Source organism: Anopheles bellator, chromosome 2, assembly GCF_943735745.2.
Source record: "Anopheles bellator chromosome 2, idAnoBellAS_SP24_06.2, whole genome shotgun sequence".
Taxonomy (NCBI): domain Eukaryota; kingdom Metazoa; phylum Arthropoda; class Insecta; order Diptera; family Culicidae; genus Anopheles; species Anopheles bellator.
Genome location: NC_071286.1, coordinates 82,266,131 through 82,293,848, shown reverse-complemented (window position 1 = coordinate 82,293,848; position 27,718 = coordinate 82,266,131). Strand labels below are relative to the sequence as shown.

The 27,718-nt window shown below is 50.4% G+C and overlaps 2 protein-coding genes across 5 annotated transcripts; one reads left to right on the top strand and one right to left on the bottom strand.

Moving 5' to 3' along the window:
- Positions 1–712: 712 nt before the first annotated feature.
- On the bottom strand, positions 713–22,833 carry LOC131211491 (arf-GAP domain and FG repeat-containing protein 1). 4 transcript variants are annotated; one of them, XM_058204981.1, is made up of 8 exons: positions 22,702–22,833; positions 21,266–21,742; positions 7,514–7,702; positions 6,693–7,444; positions 5,806–6,501; positions 4,835–5,056; positions 4,376–4,767; positions 713–4,301 (listed from the first exon to the last, which is right to left on the bottom strand). In XM_058204981.1, the coding sequence occupies exons 2-8, from the start codon at positions 21,427–21,429 to the stop codon at positions 4,257–4,259; spliced, it is 2,460 nt and encodes an 819-aa protein (XP_058060964.1). In that variant the 5' UTR covers positions 21,430–21,742; positions 22,702–22,833; the 3' UTR covers positions 713–4,256. The 4 variants fall into 4 exon arrangements, with proteins under 4 accessions (XP_058060964.1, XP_058060965.1, XP_058060961.1 ...); XM_058204982.1 differs by lacking the exon at positions 22,702–22,833 and adding an exon at positions 22,429–22,473; XM_058204978.1 differs by lacking the exon at positions 22,702–22,833 and adding an exon at positions 21,987–22,051.
- Positions 22,834–25,074: 2,241 nt separating this feature from the next.
- Positions 25,075–27,460, top strand: LOC131208192 (intraflagellar transport protein 80 homolog). Its single transcript, XM_058200844.1, has 3 exons — positions 25,075–25,875; positions 25,940–26,319; positions 26,383–27,460. Exons 1-3 carry the CDS (start codon positions 25,075–25,077, stop codon positions 27,458–27,460), a joined length of 2,259 nt encoding a protein of 752 aa, XP_058056827.1.
- Positions 27,461–27,718: the final 258 nt, after the last annotated feature.

Here is a 27,718-nt window from a genome sequence, read left to right as displayed (position 1 = left end):
GCAGCGAATCGATAGCCTAATCAAAAGGGCTGATCATGGCGGCCCCATTCAACCACATCCTTGGCTACGACCCTGACGCGTTAAATGAAAGAGCAATTAGGTGGCAATAAAATTTAACAAAAATTAGCTAAACAAGTCTTTCATTTAAAACATTTTCCCGCGCAAATCCGAAAACTGTAACTATTTGAAAACATTTACAATTTGATCGTAACTTCTCTCACGACCATCGCACGTTCTTATCATCATGTCAACTCTTTCACACCGCAGCGATCGCAGTGTCGATCGGTTGGGCAGGAGAGTTTTCTCTTCTCTCAGCAGACCGTGATCGTTGCAGCGAACGCGTGAAAAGAACACCCGACTAAACTCTTTCTGCGGGGATACCAGCTTCAGCTACCTTCGCTGTGCTTCTGCGGCCCTATTACAATCTGTCGGTGACGTGACGGCTGCCGGGAAGCGCAATTTTGTGTCGCAAACCATGAAATGCCTCACAGGCCAAGCATCGCATCTTTTTGACGATTTTCGTTACACAACTCTGCAGTTCTCAGTAGAATAGGTCTTTTTCCAATGTTTCTACTTCAGGAAATTTAACTTACCGTCCAATAAAAAGGCAAACGAAAAAAACTGAAGAAACAAAATTAAATGAAAGTAAATTCGATACACGGCCATAGCTCCCCTAATAAATATTAAATATTACTTTTCTTTATTCACGACCTTTGCAACATAATTAGTTCATAAACTTGTTATTTTATCTTTATATAGTATGCTTGTATAAGGTATGTATATATAGACGTATCTTATCGGGTTTTATTTAAAACATCTCTACATTTTTCGCTACGATAGTGTGTAGGTAGATATATCCCATTTTGCTTGAACATGTTGACTCTTTCACGTCGAATTTATTTTATTTTACTTCTTTTAATTTGTTACTGAATTAAAAATCGTTTAACCATTAGCCAGGCTTGTTAGTAAATATTTCACAACAGTTTGTATATCTGCGTCTCGTTTAGGTATCAGTGCTTTTCCTTTTCACAACTTTGTGTCCCAATCGCAACCATCCATCGCCATTCCGAGCAGCAGTTTCTGCACTAATTCGTCGACTCTCTACCCGCATAGCACATAGTGGTATCGAGCTACCGGAATCGGCCGTACTTAGTGATCTAACGCGAAAAAGGTGACGGAGAGTATGACAAAAGGCGGTATCTAAACGTTTCTCCTTAAGCGATAAAATGGTGCCATTACAAATTTCAAAGCACACAGTTCGCGTCTTGGCGTAATACGTGTATTATAGGACGGAGCTAAACGAACCTTTTTGCCACCGTGACATAACACGTTGGCGCGCGAACGATAGAAAGCCTTTTCCCTCTGAACAGTATCTTTGGGGGGTCAAAAAAGTATGAATCGAACAGCCGCGACGGGATGGGATGAAACGGATTGGATCGTGTTTGTAACGCGAGTACGAACCGGCTTTCTTGAAATACAACAACCATCACATTCTGATTAAGCGGGAAATTAAGGCACAAAAGAGATGTAAGCCACGCCTTGCCGCTAGGATCTGGGGTTCCAACAGCAATAATCACATTCTTGTCACATCACTCGCCCTTAAGGCGTCGAAATTATGCTGATCTTGCTTGAAGAAGATCAGCCGCGCGATCAGTATGCGAGTTGTGCCATTTTAAACAAAATTATCTATCTATTGTAAGCTGATAAGGCGCAATGCCGTGGTGTAGCTAGGCTAATCTCAAAATCACTCGTGTTCTGTTTTACCGTTCCATTTGTTTGATGTTCTGTTTGTTGGGTATCACTTAGCATTCATTTTGCTTGGTATGTCCGTTCATCCTACACTTGCGTTCCGTTCCCAATACTTCGCCGTTACCTAAGCACAATTAGTAACTCCTCTCCCAGAAAGCGACAGTGAAAGGAAATACATTTTTCTGTAAGCTATATTTTCGATGGTAATGCATTCGGATAAAACTTGCCTACACAATAACGAGTAAGAATCGCGTCATCCCCTTTTCTGCCAGATTCGGCAGTTAAAGTATTGGTAAAACACTGGCCCTGGCACGCAAATACTTGAAAACGTTTCGCTTTTCGTCTCCAGTGTTTTCAGTTCTCCCGCTGCATCTTTACACGGATGGCCGTTTCTACCGTGTCTGTCGGAAGTTTATCACTACACGCAATGCACACGGCGAGTCAAAGGTGTTCTTGGTGTTAGCTTTCCATGCAGTGTTTATTAGATCTCCGTTTCAATCTACAAAACTAGCGCATTAGTTTACCTCACGTTTTGTTCTTTTAGATATAAGGCCACATAAGCGTCTTCTTTATATAAGCCCACATTTATGTCATCCCTACAACATCATCATCGTGCCACGAAGCTACCTCGTTGGTGAGTGTTTTTACTTCCGGCAAAGAGAACCGTTGGACCGATATTATCGAGTGGAATAAAAGGGCGAAGACTCTTCTAATGTGTTCGCTTTTAATTGAGCAGAGTTTGCTGAAGTATACCTTTGATCAACTAGGTCCGGTTGCGACGCGATGCACTATACCGCCGGGAATCTGTTTTAATGGATTTGTTCTAAGATTCAAAGACTGGTGTCTGCAGTCACTAATAGGTTTCTGGTCTCAACATCAACATCTTCTGCTTGCGTTTAAAATCGTTGCAAACGGTCTTGTTTAAGTAGGAAATATTCAGTTTTTTGTTGTTGTTTAAGAATGTTGGGACTTTAAAATCTCTATTAAAAGCATCTCCCATTGCCCTCAAACCAATACTGAACTCGCATTAAGCTAGTGGGAGAGAGAGAGAGAGCGAGAGAGAAAAAGTTTGTTAGAGAGATGATAAAACATTTTTACCATTTTGGTTGTCAACGTCAGTTGCCTTCTAATTATAATACTCTTCTTTGTTCGACATTTCTTAGCAAGATTAGTGGGTTTAAAATCCGATCCGACAAACTGGCTCTGCTCTCCTAAATTCCATCCCTATTATTTCCTGCTGTACAACCAGTACAGCGGTAGTCTGCATGCTTATTGTGCACCCTTTTATCAACGAAACCGAGAGCGATGCACAATTCTTTCGAAGCGAAACAAAACAGTAAACGTCATTAAAAGGTCTCATCTCCGTCTATTTTTCTACAACTTTCCATAAACTTTTCCACCAATAATTTGTTCGATTTGATCGTTTTATGCTAAAAATATTGTTCATCTTGGTTGTCACTACTATTCGCACTACTAACGTGGCTGCTGCTCCGCCATTCGCCATTTTTAAACCTACGTCTGCCACCAAAGGGAACTTTGATTACGCTAACGCGACACCTGGTCTGCCGAGGCTGCTGTGATCATCACGCGTTCTGTCTTTGTTCTGTTTGTCATGTGCTTGGAAACTGTGCCGATGGAGTTCTCCTGGAAGAGAGAATGCGCCCGTAGGACGCTAAGCTTCGCATGGGCCGCACCCTACAAACACTGCACACCCCGTTTCTTTGCGACCGTTGCAAAGTTCCGTGTGATAAGCGTTTTAGCTGCCGGCCGGGAAGGGAAGCTAGCGATTGAAAGCAGCAGCAAACCCCCAAGTGGCTCCATCCGTGTGAATATCCCATTTTGAATGACACTCAAAACCGGTACTCTAGGGTTCCGCTGGGCATTCGGATACGACTGTGTAAGCGTCTGGCTTGGCTATGTAAACGTTTCATAACTCTACGCGTTTGTTTCGCGGTGACACGGCCCTCGGGAAACCTTGCTAACGTTTTAGCTCAAAAGCATCGCCTCTTAAATGAAACCTCTGGTGAGTGGCTCTGTCTCTCTCTCTGGTGCTAAAGCTTTGAGTAACGCCGGAACTACTGCACTTAAACCGGATCGATGAACGAAGCCTTCCGAATCTGCCCTGCTCTTGGGCGGTGTGAATGGTAAGGATGATAATAATTTAGCGTGTGCCATCGGCCGGGCTACGGAGTGCTGCTAGTTACTAAATAAAACTTGTAATTCTTGTTTGCGCATACCGGCACTGTAGTACATTAAAATGTATATACATCGCTTAAAGGTGGTGGCCCTGTCCCGAATGCTTTTTGATGCCTTGTGTGACCATACAATGGGTGTCTCTACCACCTCATCTCAAACACGCGCATGCCTCATTATCACTGTCTCATCATCGAGAGGGAAAGAGAGAAAAGAAATAAGCTTAACCCGGAAGGGGGGCCAGGGACACACATAAACAGCTTTTAATCGAAACAGATAATTTACTAGCTATACACATTCTTCTACGAAGCTACTCATAAGAAGGGATTATTCGAGTGGCCCGCAGTCGTACCGGCAGCCTAAAAAGAGAGAAGGCGAAAAAAAAAACAATGAAGCAGGAGTAATGGACGGCCCCCCCTGTGCAGGTACGTACCATAAATGGGTTTCCAAAGTTGCCAAAATGGTGAACCGGCACGTTGTTCAACAGTTGCGGTCCACCACTACCGTTCACCATCATTGCCCCGTTGGTTCCGACCATGGCGTAGCCGTTGCCATTCTGATGGTAAGCGGCAGGATGATGGTACCCGGCCACCGGTGTAACGCCGGTAGATGCGCTGACGTTACCGTTGTACAGATGGGACGCACTGCCTGGCTGCACGAATCCACCCTGGTACGGGGACGTTGCGTAGAATCCGCCATTGGTCCCATTGGTCGGCTGATGCCGTGGGTCTCCGATGACCGGGGAACCGTTGGTGGGCGCTGCGATTGGCCACGCTGCTGGCGACTGTTGGAACGGATTGGCCGTTTTGAACGGGTTCGCCGGTCCTGCAAACAGACAACTCGGTTAGCAACCCACGGTAGCGTTTAAAGTGGCCCTAAATCAAGAGCTTACCGTGCGAGTGAGGATCGCTTGCGCTGGTGCCGGCCGAAGCTTTCAACGCGGTTAGCGGGCCGTTGTTGTTCGATTCGGCCTCCAGCTTAATCTCCCGGAACTGCTCGTCCAGATCCTTCAGGGCGGCGTATCGATCGATGGACGGTGTTGTGGTGTGCATGTTGTTGCCGTTGCTACCCCCGTTGACGTGTGAACCGTTCAGTCCCGCCGACACCGGAAGACCTGAAACGTAACACCCAGATAGGGGTTCTATTTTTAGCACATCGCGTTCAAATTGATGGCAACCCGAAAGAAAACAACCACACGGAACCACTACAAAGCGACACGAGGGGAGGGGGGTCCCAGGCGGATTAGAGGAAGGAACGAAATGGCACAAATCGGGCTCTCCCATGCGGATTAAACACGGTTTCGGAATCGGATATCGATCACTGTCCTCTGGGATCGCGTGAACGCAAACGAAGAGCGAAGAAATCGAACCAAATTTGGCCACCGTGCGGCTAAAGCTACACTGCTACTAATGGCATCGAACGAGCGGAGCCAATATTTGCGACCTTATTAGCGGTCCGGTGTCGAAAGCAAAATGTGTTCTACTCTAACAAGCAGCTTTCGGCAGGAGGAGCGAACTACAAACACGTTGCGGATGGCGGATGGCGTGGGTTACGAAATCAAAGTGGGAAACAAAAAAAAGTGCGCTTCTACACTATTCGGTGGGACCGCATTAAAGATCCCCGGGCGCAGCAGCAAACGCGGTTCCCGGAGCATGCGAAAGCAAAGCCACACCACCTCATCATATCCGGCGCAACACAGCGCTCGAGAGTATGATGATGCAAATGGCGTTCGGGAAGCAGATAAGAACAAAATGAAAACCATCGTGACCATCATCCCGGCGCAACACAGCCGCACGGGGATGATGAGAATGAGGTACGTGTGCGTGTCTGTGCCGGCCGGACGTCGGTGTGCCAAAAACTTACTCCATCGATTCGGATCTGAGCAATAATTTATTTGGCCTGCTGCACGCTGCGGGCTCATCATCTGTAGCGCGCTGTTACTGTTGCGATACTGTTGCTGTTGTTGCTGCTGCTGCTGCTGCTGCGGTTGCTGAAAGCTAGCATCACCACCACCCCGGCCGGCCCCGGGTGGCCAATAGTTGCTTCCGAACTGTTGCCAAAAATTCCACTGAACATTGTCGAGCGTCGTGTTATCGTTGTTATTGTTATTATTGTGGTGGAAGCTGCCATTAGCCGCACTGCCCATCGTTCGATTGCTCTCTGGCTGCGGGTGGGCCACGACGACGCTGGCGTAGTTTTGAAGGTGACTGTAACCGGTGCCGTATCCGCTGGCTGCGAAACGCGTTTCACCCGGGAAAGTGTTGCCGAATCCGTAGCTGGTAACCTTTGCCGACTTTTCATCCGGTGACGACATGCACGTATAGCCACCGTGGTGGTGGTGCTTGGGCGGCAACGGACCACCCGTAGGAGTGCCCGCGGTAGATCCGGCCGAATTGGCGGAGCCCCCACCGTTGGCCATTGTGTGCGTGAGCGAGTAGAAGTTGGCGAACGGATCGGAACCGTTCAGGCTTTGCACGCTGGCCGTACTACTGCTGACACTGTTGGTCGGCGTGCTGTTGCTGTCGATACTGTTGGAACTGAAGTACGACTTCATGTTTTCTGCGTTATTTCGAACCATCCAAATAAAGCCGAAGCCGCCGCCGAAGGGAGTAAATAAGAAACACATTTTGATCACGAGAAGACACGTCAGCCCCACAGGGTCGTCAATCCCACTCAATCCCATTCCCAAGAACCCGAATTCATTAACTACGCTCTAAACGCTAGTGATCGCTGCCCGCCCGATCTATTACCTGCCGAGTTGAAAATCGGATTGTGGTCAAAATCGGCAAAGTTTTCCAGTTCGCCATTCGAGGCCGGTCCACCGTTCGCCGTGACGCCATTATGGTAGACACCGTTTTCGGCCGACCCGACGAGGGCGCCGCCACCGTTCCTCAAGCTGCTGGCACTTCCGTAGTGACTTCCGCCGTTGCTGGCAACGGTACTGATGATGGTGGCACTCCCAAAGTCGGCCACAAAGTCACCGTCGGGGGTGAACTTGTTGGCGTTGATGTCTCCACTGCTACCGGTGAACGCCGTCGCCGCCGAGTGGTTCAGCAAACCGTTCTTCTGGTTGCGCCCGTAAGTCGTTGGTCCAACCAGCTCACCGCCCCCGGCAGGCTTCTTCATCTTGATGCCATTCTTGCGCTGCAGGTTCGGGTGCTTCTGCGGTGTCGGCGGCAGGATTTTGGGCGGATCCGCCGTCACCGTGGCCGCCGGGCCGAAGAAATCACTGTCGTCCGGTGTGAACTGCTGCTGAAACTGGCTCGTCAAGCAGCCCGCCGCCGTTCCGAGGGACGACGAGGACGCGCTCACGGTGGCGTTCAGCCCATTGCACGAGCCGGAGTTGTGGCGATGCAATCGTAACGTGGCCGGCGGTGTCAGCGTTGGCGTTTTGAGAGGAACTAAACTTTCATTGGCATTCTTCGCCGCCGTCAGGGACGTCAGCGAGCTGGACGCGTTGGTGGGCAGCGATTTGAGCGGACTAGCGGGTTCCAGGTAGTATCTGTGGGTGGCAGGGAATCGAAACGAATAAACATACGCCATCCGGGGCAACACATTGCGGCGGGCTTACCGTTTCCGTTCGTATTTGTCTATCATAAAGTCCCGATGCTCCTGCTTGATTGCACGCTTCGGATCCCAGAGCCCGAGCCAGGTTCGGCCGCAGTTGTCATTTCCGTTCTGTTTCAGAAACTCAATCTCCTCCTGCGTGAATGTGGCCATCGAAATCGACTTCACCCGATGCGGCGGCGTCAGTCCTCTTCTGCAATGGTGAAGCAATAAAAACCGTTTATAGTACTCTACTCTGCGTGACGCTTAAATTCAAAGGGCATAAAGTCGCTATAAAGTGAGTCAAATAGACCAAGACGGAGCCAACAGAAGGGCATCTTGTTGCATATGTCTCCGTATCGATGTGTCGTTACTCGTTATTTAATCCTACGTCTACGTCTCAACAGGTCCCCGGAGTCGTGAAACTTAGGTTCACTGGCGGCTGAGCGCCAGCAATATGGGCGGATTTACTGGCGAACTTATCTCCTCCAACACACTATGTGGCCTCGAAACGAACGAAGAGTTTAGAATGCAAATAAAATGAGACGTTACATCTGCGGCAGCACAATCGGATTGAATATTCATTGGCCCATCATTCTTCGTGGCCGATATGCGGCGGCTAAATTTATTCACATGTAACGAGATTAGACTTCAATTATGACACTAAAACCGGAACCGTTCTCCAGTGCGTATTGATCCACTCGTTAAGATGCTCATGCTGATTGATGCGGGAATGTCAATCCGACACACCGAAATCGCTTGATGGTAACTTAATTATCGATAACTTTTCCACCCTGTGGCGAAATTGATTAGCCCAACCGAGTGCCAGAGGTTTTTGCTGGTGCCATTGGATGACCTAATCGTTCCTGGTGTGTTACTTAACCGCGGAACGGAAAAATAGTGGGGCAGTAGTTGCAAGGAAGTATGTCTGATAGTAGCAAAATAGTCCACCAGAGTTCAGCTCAATCAACTGCGGCAAGCCGATCTAGCTGTGGGGGAACGAAGGACGGAAAGCAAATCTATAGGAGCCTTAATCACACTCCCCACGTAACGCCCCGGACGCCCTTGACTGATTTGTTAGTAAATAGTTGCCCTGCGGTGCGCGCCCGCCGGACGGTGGGTATTGCGCATTAATCTCATCTTAAAAATAGTGATCACCGTCGTAGTGTCTGGAATTAGCCGGGTACTCCGAGACGGGTGCGCCATTGGTGTGGGACGCGATAGTGAGAGATTGGGCTGACGCGACGACGGTACACGTTCCCCGTCCGTGGACCGGAATCTTTTCCAAGGAACAACATTAGAAGCACCCCCTTTGCGCTTTGTTTTCCTAAGAAAGGGAACCTTCAACGCGGCCTGCAAACAGCAACAAGCAAAGCGAGTGCACCGAGCGCGCGGCGGATGTTTTCGTTTTATTATGAACGCGTCGATAAGCAGTTTAGGGTAGGTTTTGCGACAGACATGCGACCCGGCCCCGGGACGGCTGGCTTTCTAATCTTCGACCGATCTCTACCAGGCACAGTTCTTATCATGGCGAAGTAGTCACGTACCGGTGCTTATCAATTACGCGTCGCCCGGCGGGGAGTGGTGCTACGAGAAGACGCAAAAGAAGGTGTCCTGCCGAGTGGCTACTTGAGTCACGACTGATACTTTCTGTCAATTACGCGCGCCCACCGTGGGGGTTGTCTCTCCTTAAAGGCTAAAAGCTCGGATCATCGTTCGGGCTAAGTTTTACAATGTTCAACGGAAAAGGTCATAATGCGCGGCCTCTGATCTGCAGCCGCTTATTGGTTTGATATTTGCAAGACCGCGGTGGGTTTATCACCGGATGCCACTCGAAATGCCAAACCTCTCGCTCCGAACATCGTCACGAAAAACTCACGTCGTAAACGGCCGGTGGTTTTAGGGAAAGCTCACAACGCAAGGCTCGAGGGTGCGGAATCTCGACCAAACGGCGGCGGCCAATTAGAATGGAATGTTGGAAAAAACAATGGCCGCCGAAGGGGTTTATGAATGAATGAATGATGAGAAACAGGCCCTTGGGTTGGCCGAGGTAAGGCATTAAGTGTCCAGGGCGCGCGATGGCGTGTTGAGAGCACGTTACTATTTACACTGCAACATCCTCCCCTCTCGATGGCGTCGCGTGCCGATGGATGTTTCACTGTTACCCCGGCGCGGGTTTGTAACCGATTCGGCTATTTGTGTTAGCGCACATCTGTCTGGAATTCCGATCGCATCAATAATTACGCAGCGTCGGTGATGGGCCCTCTCTTACATAAAATCGGAGACCTCTAAAGTCTTAATGTGGTCCACTTCCCGTATCCTCGGCGATATGCAATCAAAGGTGAAAGCAGTGCCCCAAGGGTGGCCAAAAGGTTGTATCTACATTTATCGCACATCATAACGCACGCATTTACAGCACGTAATCGGTGGTGGAATTCGTTCGATTTCTCCACCAACTAGCGACGGTAGGCGGGCTTCGAGGGATGCTCCATCAGCACGGTCCGCGATGCGGTAATCGCACGTCACATAATCTCATAATCAATTCCTGTTTTTTTGGCCACACTAAAAAGTGTGTGCTCTTTCCAAAAACACACGAGCGTGCCGGGGTTCCGGTGCCAAATCGGCATCGGCACTGCTAGGGGTCCTGGCGCGGCCGAATGCAGCATGCCCGTGGGAGGGACTATTTTTATAACACCTGCTCGGCGCGCTTATAACAACCATGACGCGTATAAGGGCATTAACGTCACGCTCGGCTATACAAGGCGCGCAAAACACGCGTGTGATTCATGTTTACGCGAACGGGCGCGCTTGAGTTCACTTATACACATTGCGCGGTTTCTTGAGGAACGCCGAACCTCTCTTTGTGGACTGCGTCATTGGCTTCGGGGCGTTGACGGTTAGTATTTATTGCCACCCGGTTTTATAGGTGTATAGACTGTCAATGTGACCGCGTCCGCGGTGCAGGAATCAGGAAGAATCTACACAACGGCCCTGATGGCTAGATTTCTTTCCGCACCTTAGACCCTCTTAGAAACTAACAAACAATGGAGAACAAGACCTCAACTAAGTGCTCCCCACCCCCAAAGAGGCCATCGTGTGTGTCGTTGTTTATCTCAAGGCAGACCCAGAGACGTGAAGATGTTATCGTTTTCATTGGAACTTTGGAACCGGAATTTCGCGCCTTCAGCGAAAGACAACAACGTGTCCCTGAAGGCGGGGGGTCTTTGTGTCCGGAACCCACACAGCAGCAGAAGCTCGAGTGCCTGCTGCAAACAAAGTGCACTCTTTCCGCTTGCGTTGCCCTTCCGGTCGAGGTCTCTCCCGTGTCCAAACACCGCGGCGGTGGGTCCAGAGTTTATGTTACAGAGACACAAACCCGGCGACTCCCCGAGAGTCGATAAGTGCCAGCCAGGCAGGGGAAGCCTTTCGAATGAAAGCAAAATTCTGCATTCACGGTGGCCCGGTTGGAATTCAAATGTGCTCTCGGCCTACGGCTACACTAAGCCGGATTTATGCTGCTTGCAAATGACTCATCTTGTCGGGGTTCGGGATCGCGTGTCCCGGGGGAGGGTGGTGTCGGGTGACGGTAACCAAACCGGTACACGGCTGGTCCATGTCGGGCACGCTGCCGGAAAGTGGAAAAACTTTTACTTTTGCCATCCATTTCTTGGTGCTTGGCGAAGCACGCGAAGAGAAATATTTATGTGGAACCGCGCACGAGACACAGATAGCCGGTCGTACCATCCCCTGCCAACACTTTCACAGGGTGTCCGCGCGCCCAGTATTGTATTACAAGCTGATGGGAGCTCCGTTTTCACGCCATTTTTTGGCACTTCGCGACACTTGGCACAATTTTAGGCGCGACGCCGGCAGCCTTTGAAATGCAGCTCTCATCGCGATGCTGCTGAGAGGCTCTCGGTTTTCGGGGGGTCGTGCTGGGAAGTCGCCCCACATAAAAGGATTAAGAAGAAAAATAATTAGGCCCTGCAAAAGTACCGCTTAATGACACCACAGGGCGGAGTTCTTCTTTTGAGAATTAGTTCAACCATCTTTGAGTTCTTCATCATGGGGGGCTCGCTCAATGGGACATCAAAAACTCGTTTTGAATTAATTTTCAGGGTGAAGAATTGTTCGGCACCGAAACGTCGCCGCTGTTGAACTTCCAATTGTCCCATTCTGGAGCCGCCAGAAAAGGCACTTACTGAGGCTCCACTTTCCAAGTAACTCTTTCACATTGCTAACTAATGTTCGAGGGAACAATGGCCGCCGGAGTTGCATGCCCCAACGCATCATAAATGGATTACCACCATTATAGGGACAATCGCACCTAAAAGAGGAAGAAGACTTTAGAATGGAGCAAGACAACCATAATGCACACATCTTACGGTAAGTGCCTCTACCTCCATCGGCCTCGTCCCGCCGGATGACATTTCGTTCCATTTTGAATGCCACACGGCCAAGGACCCCACAAACTGGCATCGGCGGTCGGCAACAATGTTCTAGGGGGGTAAGCGCATTACGTTTTCTTTTTAAATATAACCACCAACAAACACACCTGCCGCGGCTCCGAAGCTTAGAAGAATCGAACACGATAATTACCACCGGCACGGCACGGAACACACGAACGCCATCGTCCACTTTGTCGTAACCTTGGAAGCCCCCCTTTCGGGAGGGGAGCCGGGCTGGCCGGGTTACTTAGGCACAATTGAATGCCATGCTTTCGTCCCGCGGACCACGAAGTTGACACGAAACCGCAGCAGCAGAGTTGAGTGACTCGCGTTCGTTGGAGCCCCAACCCCGCCATCTGCGCCATCTGTCGCGGTCGGCGGTACCGGAAGCCAGCGAGCCACGACTAAAACGCCGTGCGACGGAAAAGGTTATTCAGTAGTTAGGAAATTTCCTTCCCGTGTGCGCGTCGCGCCATTGTCGGTCGGTCACACACGGTGATTTCGGAGGCCAAAATGCGATTGCGTCGGCGGCGGCGGTGGCGAAACAGGACGAGGTTGAGACGAACCGGATGCGTCGCGGTGCCTTATTACTCCGAGCGTGACGCGCGCGTGGCGCTACCAAGACACAAAACCAGGGCTTTTTAAGCCACTCCGGCACGAATGGAGTAATCGTCTTCGCCCGCACACGGAATAATCGGTTTGCATTACGAGCCGGGTGGGGGTGTTTCAAGTTCAAACCCCTACCCGAGGGGCCGAGGGCATAGAGTGGAATTAAAATAAAACCATTCATGAGGCCCACATTTGCCAGAGTCATCGATAAAAGTGCTACACAACACAACATCAAAAGTTGGATTGAAATGGAGCGCAGACTGGCAAATTGCCACACGTCTTCAAAGCATTATTGATTCCCGTACGAAGGAGATGGCTCAGATGACCTCTAAACCGGGAATCGAGCATCTGGCACCACGGAAGCGATAAAACAAATAGCAATGCTACAGCAGACACGGAACCGAGCATCGCAACATCGGCCCGGAAGCATAAGCAACCACCAGACACGATAAGAGCACGCCCCGACGCTTCGACTGATGCTGATAAAACCCCCCCCCATTCATGCTTTCATTCATGTTGCGAAGCGAAAGATTAAAAGTACTGTCCAAACAACTGGTCTCGACCGGACGGTGTTACAGGCGGCGGGGGTACACCGAATAACAAATGGGTTCGTTGTTGAAACGATCAACCACCTCAACCGGCGCGCTGATTTACGTCCAACATCACACCGACGACGACGACGGGTACGTGTCTACAGGTGCTTCTCGGTGTTTTAATGGTCTCCGAAGACACCGAAGCCCGCGCACGTTATGATGGTAATCGCGTTCGACGATCTGTAACAGCATTACAGCAGCCACCCACCCGGCGCTTGCCGCTCGACTTTCCAATTGATGCGCAGCACGCAAGGTGCGGCCCTCTGTCTCTCTCTCCAAACGAGCAGAGCCCCCTCCTGGGCTGGTTAACAGGTTAGTTTGAATCAGTTTCGACAGTAATTGCGACAAGCCAAGCCCTTCACACAGGTGGTCGTTTCGTCCTCTTTTGAGCAGTGGGAACAAGTGTCATTGACGAAGTGACACACGCAATTCGGGGTGCCCTTTAACTTTGCTTTAAAGTTGCAAATTCGCTGTTGGAAGTTCGCAGTGCAGTTCCGGCTGAATTTGGAACTGAACTGAATATTTTGCTGGCTCCTTTTTCACCAGTTTCCTTATAATAACAAATACGGTAATGAAGGCCATTTGTGTAAATCAACAATCATTCTTCTTAGAAAATACTTTTTCCATTTCTTTAGTGAAACTTTACTTAAATTTTCAATATTCTAACGCCCCTAAAATCCAGTGTTACGAACGAACAAAAGGTTCGTTTCTTCGATGGCGCGGCACCTTCTAGGACCCTACGGACGGGGAAAACGCGGCAGAAGTAACGCACACGGTGCAGCGACTGTGCTGCGCCTGGTATCGGCATCAGGGCGGCCGGTTGCAAAACCCAAAACCCGCACCACGTTTAGAGGTGGAATAAAACGGACGGTTGGTCCCTTCTTCTCTCCTAACGCCCAAAGCCCAGCTCCCTGGCGTGCCGCCGGCATATGGCTTTGATATGTTCGACATCACATGCAGCGGCAGCGCGAGAACTGACCTTCCCCTCCAAGACTCGGTGTGCCATGTGCCGCTGCCGCCGCTCCGTTCGTGCCACGATTATGCCGAAGTTTCGGACTGGACCAAGTTCAAACGGCCGTGTCTTTTTTTCCGCGCGCGCCCAGAGTGTCGACGAGGAGGACAGGAGAAGATCCGGAGCAGATGATCGCCCGACACACGTGTGTGTGTGTGTCTGTGTGCCCTAAAGGCTCAACACGAGCGCGTCCTGCTGGATGGGCTGCGCGCCTGGTCCGCCGAAGCCGGCATCAAACGATGCCGACAGAGCGCCCCTTTGATCAAAACGGCCACCGGTCCCTCCTCTATCCTATATGCCCGGCGCACGGCGGCTTTCCGATTCATTTTAATGTGATAATAATTGTTTAGTTTCGGTGGTGGACGTGTGGAAAGCATAAACCGACGACGACGACGACGATGGCCCAGCATAGGGAGCGAGCGAAGGGAAGGCTTTTTGTGGGTCTTCCCGAACACCGGGATCGCGCGTCGCCGGGTTGTCTCTCTCTCGGGGATGTTTTGCTGCATGTGGTGACGACGACGATGGTGCTTATGTTTTGCCGCAACACCGGGGCGAGATTTATGTTTTTGCACGCGTGTCCCCCCCTTTGTAGTGCTTCGCGCGGTCCGACCGGAGCGGGCTTTTGTGACATGTCGCGTGCGGGTTCTTGCGAGGTCAAGTGGTGAGGTTGCGACAGGTTACTGTCCATTGTTTAGCTGCAGTTCCCATTGTTTTGAAGGATTTTAGAATCCTACAAATGAAGATTGCAAAAACCTATTCACATATCTAATAATATTACAATCATTAGCATAAAAATCAATGTTTTTTGTGAAAAATTTACCTCGAAAATGAAACAAGTGAAAACGAGCTAGGGGTGGCCGCCGTGCCGCTTCGCTTTCTAATAAAGGCGCTTTCACGATCCGACCGGCCGCCGGCGGCATCGATTTGGCATGCAAATTAGACCACTCCGAAATCGTTAATCCTTTGCAACTTCTGTCTCTCTCTCTCACACCAGAGAGCCAGAGAGCCCGTACCACATCCGCTCGGGGTCTTGTATCGGTTGAATGTAGCAAAAGTTTTTCCAAGCGGAAATTTGCAACGCCTTCAACTGGGCGCCGTTAATCTGGGGCTGCATAATTGGGGAAACGACGCAGAAACCAAACAAGCACACGAGAGCAGAAAAATTAATGAAAACAACAGCAGAATTGTACAGGCTTCCCTTTAGAGACGGCACCCGGACAAATTTATGTTGGTGACACCAGACCCCCAGCCAGCCAGACACACAGGGTTCGGGTGTTTTAATGCAGTGAAATGCGAGAGCACCCCACACATTGGCCCATCGGTGGGGTTAGGCGGGGCGGGTGCCAATCTGGGCCGCGCCGGTATCCGGGGGCCCCGTCGGCAGACGCGGCCCCCTTGCGTATGGAGGGCATCGTCGTCGGGCGCAATGGTTGCGACCTACATTGGAGCCGGCACGACACGACGGGCGGTGTATCGGATCGGAGCACCGCCACCAGTAACTACAAACAAGATTAATAAAATCGAGGGAAAACGCCACAATACAGCCGCGGCCCGGTTGGTTTCATTTTCTGCTTAAAGAAATTTAATCACTTTCCATCACAAACGAAACCGGACGCCGGGGGCCGCCTGGTGCTGGTGCTGGCACAGCATTCGCCCCATTGGGCGTTAAGGAAACGAATAAATATTATTTCTAACGCGCAGTCAGATTGAAGTTCTAAGAAAAACTTTCAGCGGCGCGGTTGAGTCACACTCTGTCACGAGAGCTCCCATTCGCGATCAAGAGTTGTTTAGTACAAAAAAAAAGGATTTGTTATGTGCCCCTATCAGCTGTACATATTTTATTGACCGGACCACTATCAACATATGCTTTCATGGCACAACTTACGGTACCTCTTATCATGTCGCCGGTTGCCTTCTGGGGCAACTGTTCTCGGCTCGAAAATAGACTCACCGTCGACCGGGAGCCACAGCACAACGGTGAAACAGTGAGTCAGGGTTGGGCGTCCCGAACCGGTCACCAACGTGATTCCGTCCCGAAAATGGCCACGGCTAATCATGAGCTGCCAAGAACCCTCTGCGCACCCGTTTCGCGGTAGGGTTTTTCCATTAGTCCACTGCGCACATTCCGGATTGGAACTATCCCGAGCACGTTCATCGTCGCCCGATGCAAACCATGTCTGCATGGGTGAAAAAGATAGAAGCGAAGCATTACAAAAATTCGCGGCCCGAGAGCCGACCGGTTTCATTTCACGTATCATTTACACCGAAAGCAAAATGGACCGCTCGCGGATACGCTGCTGCTCGGCTCGGGGTCCGTTTTCCGCAATCGGCGCTGTTTCGAAAAGTGAAAGAAGAAAGTAAAACCTCCCCACCGGGTTGGGCAGGGCCGGGCCATTGCCGGTTCCGGTCCGGTTCCACGCCGCTACCGCCGCCGTCTGTGTTTATGCGGATATGCATGCTGCGGCGGCGGCCGGGAGTAGGAATTTTGCATGATCGTCCAGCCGGCCAGCAAACACCGGTAGAGATGTGGAAGAGAAATTTCAATCATTTTATGACCCCTCAACGTCCGCCGGGTATCCGCGGTGCTCCGGCGATTCACCTTCACCGTTCGGCAACGTAGTTTTGTGAGAGAGAGAGTGACGGGTTTCTTTTTGCCGTCCTCGACGGTATGGTTATGATTGGGAAGGCTTTGAACGAAAAACGATTTACACTTTACTTTTAATTAACACGAGAGCTACTAGCTTTTGGTCCGAGTAAACGGACGAAGCGGGAGGGCGCAAAATGACCGACAGCCAGCAGTGCCACCGATCGATCAATAAAGGCGTGATAATGCTCGCTGCTCGCTGCTCGGTTTCCCCGGGTTGTGGTGCGTGGGCTGCCACCTATTTCCGCCCCAAAATGTCGCACAAACACACTGGAGCTTTCGCGAACCCACCAACATCCGGTTTCAGCGGAGTGAGTGAGAGAGACGGACATCCAGACGGCGTGCAAGAGACATCAGGGTTGTCCCGAATCGATACATCATGCCCACGGTGCGCCATTTCCACCCCGAACGTTTTCAATCATGCAAAGCACGGTGTGTTGGGTTTATTTCGGCTTCTTTGGCTTTTTCTGCATACATTTTGGACCATCCCAGCACAGTTCCAATCGTTGCACCCATTTTCGTGTCAGCATGCAAATACGGACGGGCTTATTTTTGTTGACCCTAAAATGGGGCACCCCAAACATGCACACCACTTTGGCTGTCATTCGAAATGGAAGAGAGGGTTCGCCTTCCGGTAGAGGTGGAGCCCCATCCAATTATTCTGGCACATGCATAAATGCATTCGAGAGAGATTCGAGGAAGAGCCGGTCAATCGCAATCCATCCTCCCCACCGGTGGACCCGAAGTGCCAAAAAACTTGGCAATAGTTTTATCACCGTCGTCGTGATCATCGTCGCGCGAGATACCAAAACTGTCGGCCAATAAAATGCTGCTTGCGGTCAACCGGTAATCGGAAACATGATGCTTCGGAAAGAGTGCTACATGACCGCCGGGTCCTTCCTGGTCGATCTGAAACATTAGCAGAGTACGACAGGGAGGGTTGCATAATCCAAGGGCACTAGGAACGGCACTCCGGACACCGGAACGAGTGTGACATAATTAGACTTTTGGTAGAACAACGATTATGACATGACATCTACATGGTGACTCTCCGATGTGAAACGTGAAGAAGCTACAAACAACGGAAGAACCTTAACGTGATGAAAACACCAACAATCAGAGCGCCTTTTAGGGGTCACCTGATACACAGAAGTGGCCAATCCGTGACTGTACCAAGAAAGCCCTAAAATGGTTCCCGAATGCAACGAATATGAGATGTGACACTTTTGAATCGATGACTCATCCTTCGGTACGAATTCATCGCTATCAAAAAGGGGCCCAAGAATCTTTAGGGGCTGGCCCTCTGGATTCGACCGAGGGGATCGGTTTGGAATTCCCGCCGACCTGGAACCGACCGGAATTTGGGTTCATCATTCTGCAACGCGGACACACACTTGCTGCTGCCCCAAGAAACCTGTGTATTCGGGTGTTCGGTCCTCCAGCGAGCGGTCGATCAAGACACCATCAATTGGGGGTCGGATTCGGAGACGTCAATCGACGTCGCGGCTCGCGGACGTCGAACGCAACCAGCCAAACGAGTCCTAAAAAAAAACAGCCTTGGGCCCTGCGGCGTACATCGCATCGCGGCCGGCGTGAGTCAACAAGTCCCGGCCCCGCACCCACTGCATGTGTGTCCCGAGCCGCTCGAGAGCGAGATCGCCGTATCGTCGCCGCGCACTCGACTTGGAATTTCATAAACCGAACCGAGAGCCGCAGTCAAACCGGTTTGGGTCCGTCGTAAGTCGCAAATCGCACGGAAGGCTGGCACGGAATGCTGCGCCGAAGAAGAAGCAGCAGCACCACCCCGCGACTCGGGAGGCATCTGAGCGCGGAGCTCATATTTCGCTGAGCTCGCTGGCCGGCCGGACCCGGACACATTCGGTGTTGGGAGTTTTGTTTTCGTTTTCGACCGATCAGCAATGGGGAGGCGGCCAGGCCACGGCAGCAACATTGACCATCGTCAGCGCCATCGCTCGCCAAAGAGCAGGTTTGTTTTGATTTCACGTGCGATCTCATATGTTGCCGTCGGGCGCTCGAGCGGGCTGATGGGTTGAATATTGAGGCACTTGATTGGAGGCACTTTTATTTCCGGAGATTGTGAGTTATGATACGGACCGTGCCACGGCTCGTCTCTCTCGTGCGCGCTCGTGTGTGTTTGGTACTCATAAAACTGACTGGTGTAACGAAATATTCAATTCAGCACGCCATTCGTATCACGCCTGAAAACCGTTCGCTCGTCGTTACGGCACTCTGCCGATGAGGCGGGCCTGAGTCTCTCGGCAAACGGTACTAAACGCTTATTGGTTTTTATTTCGTGCACTCCTAGGAACGTCCTTTGGGCCGGCAGTGGCGCATAGCGCTCTAATTAACAGGATACACCACCATAGCGAGCCGGCTAAAGAGTCACCGGTGCTAGAAGGAGTGTTTCACCAGCACTTCCTTTTCTCTTTTCAGGGCCATCAAAGACTGAACGGACAGGCCCAACGAGGTGGTCAACGAAGGATTATGAGCAACACAACCTTGATAGGGCTTCTAACAGATTTTGGAGCCAGCTCAATGAATTCGAGTTCATACCAGTTTAATAGGCCCGCCGTCTCTGCTGTCTGCTAAAAGACACAATCATTTGAAATATCAGCAAATCATCAACATGGTAAAATACATACCAAAAACATGAAATTCCTTTCCCGGCACGTGGAGGGCTGTAAAATCCGACTCAACCATCGTCACATAAGTTTGCCGCACAAATCGTTACCCGTGGTGCATAATGCATCGGAGGAGACTCGGCATCCCAGAAAGGGTCTCGCCAGGGTCATGGAATTGCCGTGCGCGCCTGTCGCCGTACCACATTGATTCTCACGGCCGGCCCCAGCTTGTCGTTTGCTGCCAGGCGTCGCCGTCGCTTCCATAATTGTTTGCCGGGGCGAAGGATTTAATGCAATGATCCATCATCGAGAACTCGTTAGGCTTGAGGCGGGGCGCCTCGCCGAGCATCTGCCAAGACGCGGTGTCGCGCCATACACGGGCACAGCAGCGTGTGTTGCAACGTTCCGTTCATCATCTGCGGACCGGCCCAGAGAGAGAGCAGGTAGCGCGCTGCTAATGGGTGAGCTCTGTGTCCGTCTGAGGAGGAGTGGTGCGCGCGTCCCATATGACACCAATTGGGACGCGTGCATTCGTCACTGCTGCACCACCACCACCGACAGGGAGGACATGTGCAGTTATGTGCACTCATTTAGAACCAGAAAGGCAGGTTTCAGGCCGATCGGATCGGTCCGAGATGGTGTAACCGAAGGAAAGAAAAAACGCATCAGGGTCCTGGCGACACAACTCGACGTGGTGCATTCCTCCTTCGCCGGGCGCGGTGATCACAAAATAATCACAAAGAATCACAAAATATTCGAAACGGACCAGTTCGAGAAGATGTTGGCCAAGGGTGTCGTCACCTCGCGAGTCGGTAATCACGACGGGCGTTTGTTTCGCGAGCGTCGAGCGCAGTGTAACGAATTGTCAATTACGAGGGGCGAATGACCTCCGACATCTCCGTGTTGCTCTCCTCTCTCGAAACTCACGCATCGTCTGTCGGCTCACAAGTGACCGTGTAAACGTCACGATCGCGGGGCGATTGCCCACGGTCCAAGCGATCTCTTTCGAGGACGCCGCCCAAGTGAAGAATGCTGTCCGTGCTGTCAATATTTAAATAATCGCACCGGACGCTATGTTTGGTGAGGCCCCTCTCTGAAAGTGTATTTGAGGGCCCACCTCGTTGGAGGGTGTGTGGAATTCGGCCTACCAAGGGCGCGTGACCACGAAAGGTGCCAGCTCTAGAGCCCAACTGGTGATATCTCAACCAATATTTGACCCTTCGTTCCGATGGGCGGAACGTTTCGGAAGCGATATGGCCGTGGCGAGTGTTGTTGGGAGGCGGACCAACAATGGCTCCAATAAGTCAATTCTCGATGATCTTGTAGAATTTAATGACTCTTATGCAGTCATCTATGACTCGAAAGTGCCACACGATTGATAAGTAACTTGAAGATCCACGGCTCAAAAGGCAAGTCATTGGCTACTCTGATGACTGAACTTTCGTTCCTAGCCAAGTACGGGGCACGAAGAACCCCATTACCATGCGCGACACTATTTATCATGACCGTTACGTAGTCACGACACGCTGATGGTACCGGGCACGTCGTCATGCATCCCAAAGCCATGGTCACAGAGCGACACAATGCGCTTTGTCGCATGTTCTTATCGTTCAGAACACGTCCTGTCTGCCTGTGTGCGGCGATGGGGAAACCCAACCGAAAGATCGCCGGGTCCGGAAATGGTCTATTTATGTGATAGGCTCTCGCATTAAATACGGGTGGTGCGGTGCGATACAGAACCTAAAAGGGTCCACCAGAACGGTGAACTCGGAAGGTGACAACGGACAGGGACGGTGGGAGGCCGCCCGGAAGTGAGCGAACACACTTACAGTATCCCGGAGCAGCTGGTGCAGACGAAGGACCCGATCGTCATGTTGATGTAGGTGGGTCCCTTCTGGCCGCAGTCGAAGCATTCCTTGTTGCCGCCGACGCCGACCAGCTCCCGGAGCGTTTTCAGTATTTTGTCATCGAGTTTCTTCCGCACCAGGGCCATCTCGTTCTGTCGATTTCTCTTTTCGCGCTGTTCGCTTTACTCCGCTCCCTAGTTCGCCACGCACAGCTTGACCACTTCCGGTGGTGTTGACGAGACGAAACGATGAAAATCCGGCTGCAGACGCAGTTTCTCACTTCACACTCGGCTTCTATGTTTGCAGTTGGCTGCCCACCGGAAGCTGAAACACAAGACGCACTTCCGGAGCGTACCGGCTAAGAATTGTGCACACTTTTTAGAGCTGCTTAGCAACGGTCGCGCAGGTCACTATTGATCTCATTTTTCCATATTTTGTTTGCTGCTTGCTCTCTCACGGCTGAAACGAAAGAACGCACAATTGCTTCACTCTCTAGTGGTTGACGATGGGTATCCACAGCAAAGAAGACGGTCAACGACAAAGAAGACAAACAACGACGGAACCGTCGATCTGTCGAGGGCTTTCTCTTATTTCCTTCGGCATTCACAGTGCGGACGCAACAACTACCACTGCCGACAACAACGCACCAACACCACGAAGCACCCGCTTTCTTCACCTTTGCATGTTGCCACTTGACACGTACCCACACATATACCCGCGCGGACACACGCACGCTCGCACACCATCGCATTCGGACCTCTCGCAACGCGCGCACGAACGGAAAACAAACACGCTGCGGAAAATTGAATCAAAATTGAATCAAAGCAATCCGCTCGAATGACAGATGAAGATATTTCCCCGTTTTTTTTGCCATAGCCATAAACGACGTTTCTTTGCAGTTCCCGTCCCCCGCACTACTGCGGAGATGGTTGCCAAGGAATCGGGGACGGCACTAAACGTCACACAAAAGCATAATTCAATTTGTGTTACGTAGTTCGGTGGGGCTAATGGCGTAGCGGATTTTGCGGGTGTGCAGCAAGGGTTATGCGCCGGGGTCGTGGTGGGAGCCAGGGCAACCATCACACAACAACACTTCGCCGTATCCGATTTCTCCTCGCAGCAGGCAGGGCGGCCGTCCTTCCTACCACAACACAACGGCCCGCAGAGGCCTCAGTGGCCGCTCCTTGGACTGCTCCCTTTACACCTTACTTTCGCCGTGGCCGGTGGTGACAAACAAATATCTTAGCTAATCGGTTAAATGAGGAAACCACGGACGCGCCACTTGATTTGCTCACATCCAACGACCAGGACCTAGGACTGGCAATTTTCCACCGCAAAACGCACACGCACACTCGCAAGGAACCCGCAGTGCCTAGGATTGCTGGCCAGCTGGGTAATTTCCCAGCACCCGCACCAACCTTCGAAAACTGCGATTCGGTTCTGTTGGGACCGCCGCCGCACTCAAGAAAACCACAACGGAACACACTATTGGGATTCTTTCTGCGGGGACAGCGCGCGAGTAAACACCCGCGCCAGCATATCTAACCACAAAAAAGAACTGCCGAACTGCCGCTGTGCTCCGTTCGGCGTGAAAAGTCTCGGAAAAGCCAACAAGAAGTTCTAAAAAAATTAAAAATTAAAATTCCTCCTTGTTCGAATTTTACTTTTTTAGACTCTGCACTTTCTGATGATGAAAAATGAAAACAAATTAATGGTTCAAAGGAAAATATATTGTTTCTTTTTGGTCAGTCTCAAACGTCAGACGTCAGACGTCAGACGTCAGACGTTTCGACCCGGCGTTCCCGGTCTCTGGTTTTTGCCTGGACCTCTCGTTTTTCTTCGGTTCCCGAAGCGAAATTCCCTTTCTTTCTCACGATAAGTCAAATTTCTCACTCAAATTCCCTTTTGAGACCAGATTCTCACGAGTGAAAAGGGAAATTCGATTCGATGCGATGTTTCGCGTTTGAAATTGCTGTTGTATGCCCAACTGCCTGCATTTTTTTCTACCTACTTTCTTACTTCTGAATATTATATTATACTTATGCTTATACTTGCTTATGCTTCATACTACTTGTACACTTAATTGTCTAAATTGTCACTTAATTTGGCAACGTTTCGGTTGTGGTTATAGTTATTTACTTGTGCCTTCCTTAAATAAAATTTTAACTTCGGCATAATAAGCAAAAAGAAGTGCATAATATTTAGGAATATACCGTTACCGTCATAAGCATCTTTCTTTAAAACCTTAAACTCGATCGTCATTCCGCGTCAGTATATTCAAGTGCATCATTCTTTTGTATTGCAACATATTTTAAGAGTTCATATTGCATTAAGTGTTCACTGAATAGAAATAGTAATCTTGGTAATAAATGCAGAAACTGATATAAATATTAGCCTCTCAGAAAGTGATAGTTTGGTCAGGATTTGTTCGCTGATGGATGTTCGGTACAGGGACCCTTGGCTAGCAGAATTCCGCGCACGCGTTCGGAAATGTGTTGAATAAATACGCAATCTTGCGGCAAAGTGAAGTTCCTCGCGGTGGCCACAAGTAATCAGGACAGTGTGCCAATCCGGATGAGCAGGTAGGACCTCCAATCCGGGAAGCCTGGGTCTCGCAGGGGCCCAGCAAACTGCATTCCGTATTCCGGCTTTTGGGCTCCGTGGGATTGCTTGTCAACCGGATCGGTCCATTGTTCAGGGCGAGTTGCTTGAAGTTTGTCGGCTGCGCTATACGGGCAAAGAATATGAGGAAATGCAGATGTGTTATCACTAAATAGAATATCTTTCACTATATCTTGGTCTTATCTTGCTTAGTTCGCTGGCAGAAAACAACAATCCATCCATCAATAATAATAACGCTGACAGCCTAGCTGTTAACGATCCACATTGTTTATAACTTTAATATATTTATATATAATTATGTTATATTATATATATTATATATATATTTATTAATAATCATTTCGATTAGCCACCCATTACGCAATAAGCCATCCAGAACCATCGCCGAATGAACAATGCAACACTAGTCTGGATCATTTAAGTATAATTTTTATTATTATAATTATAATTTTAATTATAATTAAGTGTCATTTTCAAGTATAATTCCTCGGACACTACACTATAATAACATTTTTTAATAACAAACAATAAATAAAACATCGAAGTTCTTCTCACTTGAGTGAGAGTGAGAATTTTGACTTGCGGCGGGAAAGGGACATCCGACGCTAGAGCGAGATGACAGGCGCTGTCAGAGGCCGAGTGCGAACGGTTACCGCCAGAGGGCCACCGTGGTTAATGAACAAACCCCCAGATGGAGCTAGCGAGCTTAGCGAAGACTTTTACGACACTTAAAAAAGTAAATATTAAAATTTGTAAAAAATGGTGGGAACGTATCATCAAATCCTTCCCTTACATTCTCTAATCATTTTCACGTGTAGCAAGTTTTAAATGAATCGGTCAAGTAGCATTGAGCCACATATTGAGTTTGAAGCCCCGAATCACCGTTAGTAAACGAAGTGAACATTGAACACTAACCGTTTTTCAACAGTCAACCGTCAATCTGCCGCATAACGAACTTGAAAATGTTTAAGTTTCGGTTCCTTAGTAGGGTTCGTTCGAATGATAATAAAAAAATGAATAATAATGGCTCAATAAACTAATAATCATAAACGAACTAGCACGAACTCCAACCTTAACTTGGAAACGCGATATCCTGGCGGTATCCTAGCAACGGTTGCTGTGTACACAAAACTGGGCTTGTCGTTTTCACTTGACCGAGGGCAGATAAAATGAAGTTCAAAACCTATCTCTCGAAGGATTCCAAACTCAAGGATACTATTTCGACGCTTGGGTGGAGCAACAACGAGGATGTGTACAGCTGCTGCAGCGAAGACCTCCACAAGTGGACCTCCACCAATCGGGAGATGGTGAAAGTGGCCAAGCTGCCCGAAGGTTTCGTCCCGACCGACATGCACTGGCTCTACGCGAGGGGCTCGGGAGTCGCCAGCGCTAGCCTTGGTCCCGGGTCGGGTAGTAAGGGTGGTGAAAGTTTGCTGATATCGAGCGAAGACGGAAGGTTTGTGATACTGAACAAAAGTGCGCGTGTCGAGCGGAATGTTTCGGCCCACGCGGGAACGGTGGTGGCCTCTCGCTGGAGCCCCGACGGAGCCGGACTGCTGACGGCCGGCGAGGACGGTGTCATTAAGATTTGGTCCCGTTCCGGTATGCTGCGGTCGACGGTCGTGCAAAACGAGGGCCAAATCCGGTGTGCCTGCTGGGGGCCGACGGCGACGGCCATTGCCTACAGCCAGGGATCGTTCGTAGCGATCAAACCGTTGGCCGCGAACAGTAAGCTGACGAAGTGGAGAGCCCACGACGGGATGGTGCTGTGTCTGTCGTGGTCGAACAACACGGCCCTGATTGCGACCGGTGGCGAAGACTGTCGGTACAAGATCTGGGACACACAGGGCACGAACGTTTACACGAGCGTGGCCGATGACTACGCCATTACGTCGGTAGAGTTCTGCCCGGATGGTGAGCTGCTGGCGGTGGGGGGATTCAACATGGTCAAGCTTTGCCACAGCACCGGGGTAAGTTGATCGTCACATCGGGTTTGATTATGGGTGGCTGACTGTGTCCTGCTCTCGCCCGCAGTGGAGTCACAGCATCGTGAGGTTCAACCAGCAGGTGATCGGTTCCTTGTTTAATATCGTTTGGTCGGCGGATGGAACACAGATAGCGTCCTCTACCAGCACGGGGACGCTGCTCTTCGGGCACATCATCGAACGGGAGCTACGGAATCGCAACCTGAAAGCGATCACCACGGGGCGCAAAACGATCCTACTGCAGGACATCGTCGCTCGTACCACCGACACGTTGGACTTTTCCGAGCGAGTCATCAAGTGGGAGCTGGGCTATGGCCATTTGGTCGTCGCAACGGTTCATCAGATTCACATCTTCAACGAGCACTACATCAACACGCCGATCATCATCGACGGGCGCAGCGATATTCGCATCATCATGCTTGGCAGGAAGTATGTACCGCTTGCCCTTTTTTAGAGATCTGGAATAATTGGTGCAATTTTTGTTTGTGACAGAAACTTCCTCCTAGTTGACCATTCCTCCATTTGGATTTACACGTACTCCGGGCGGCTACACTTGAACCCTCGGTACCCGGGATCACAGGCCCAGATCGCCCATCTCAACAGTCGCTGTATTTCTCTCGGAATGGACTCGCTAGCGGTGCGCGATCACTCCGATCAAACGATCTTGCACGTTTTCGATCTGCTGCCCAGTGCCACTCGGCAGGAGGAACCATACAGCATCCACGCCAAGGTGGGAATAGTTGAGGTGGCCGTCTGCCGGTTCGGCAGTCCCGACGATCAGTACCTGGTGTACGTCGACGCGAACCAGGATCTGCACATTACGAACTGCACAGGCAGTGAGTATGTGACGCACAAGATCGGTACACAGGTACATCGGGTAATGTGGTCAAACGACACGAACATCCTGGTCGGCCTTCACGATCTCAGCTACAGCGTGTGGTACTGTCCGGGTGAAGCCTGCGCGGATCCCACTTTGATCGCGCTAACAACGTTCACGTACGACACGAGCGAGTTCGGTAAGAACATTACGCTGGAAAACTTCGAAGGGGCCAGCGTGACGTTCCGTAGCTCCGGAGCCATTTTCACCGTCTCTGTGAAAACCTACTGCGTGATACTGCACAAACTGTTTGCCGAAAATCAGTGGGAACGGTCGCTGAAGCTGTGCCGCTTGGTACAGAATCAGCTCCTGTGGGCCACTCTGGCCGCGATGGCGTCCAAACGAAACCAGCTGGACATCAGTGAGGAAGCGTTTTGTGCCTCACTACAGATTGATAAGGTGAACTATCTGAACTACATCAAATCCATGCCACTGTCCAGCCCGGAACATATGGCTGAAAACTCCGTGATGAACGGGCGCATCCAGGAAGCGGAAACTATACTGCTGCACAACAAGCGCATTCCAGAGGCCATTCGGTTCTGCTTGCGCATGCACCGCTGGAACAAGGCACTCGAGGTGGCGCTGAAACACGAGCAGGACGTAGATCTTGTGCTGGCGGAACGTAAGAGATACTTGCAGGCCCTGGAACGGGAGGAAAACGATCCGCAATTTTTGGCACTGGACGCACCGTAATGGAAGGCGATTTTAAAGCATATAATAGGTAGAGACAGATTTGTTGGACCATTCTGGAGAGTCAAGATGAACGATCTAATTTGGATTTTGAGAAAAGTAACTGAAAAGACATTAATCTGCATTGATTTCTGTTAAGATCGGTAGTTGTCGCAGAATCGTTGGTTCGGTAGAAATTATTTCGATATCGATCGCGGGTTACTCATAAAAAAGGTACACAAACACTCAGAAAAATCTTTTTATTGTTCCACTTACGTTCAA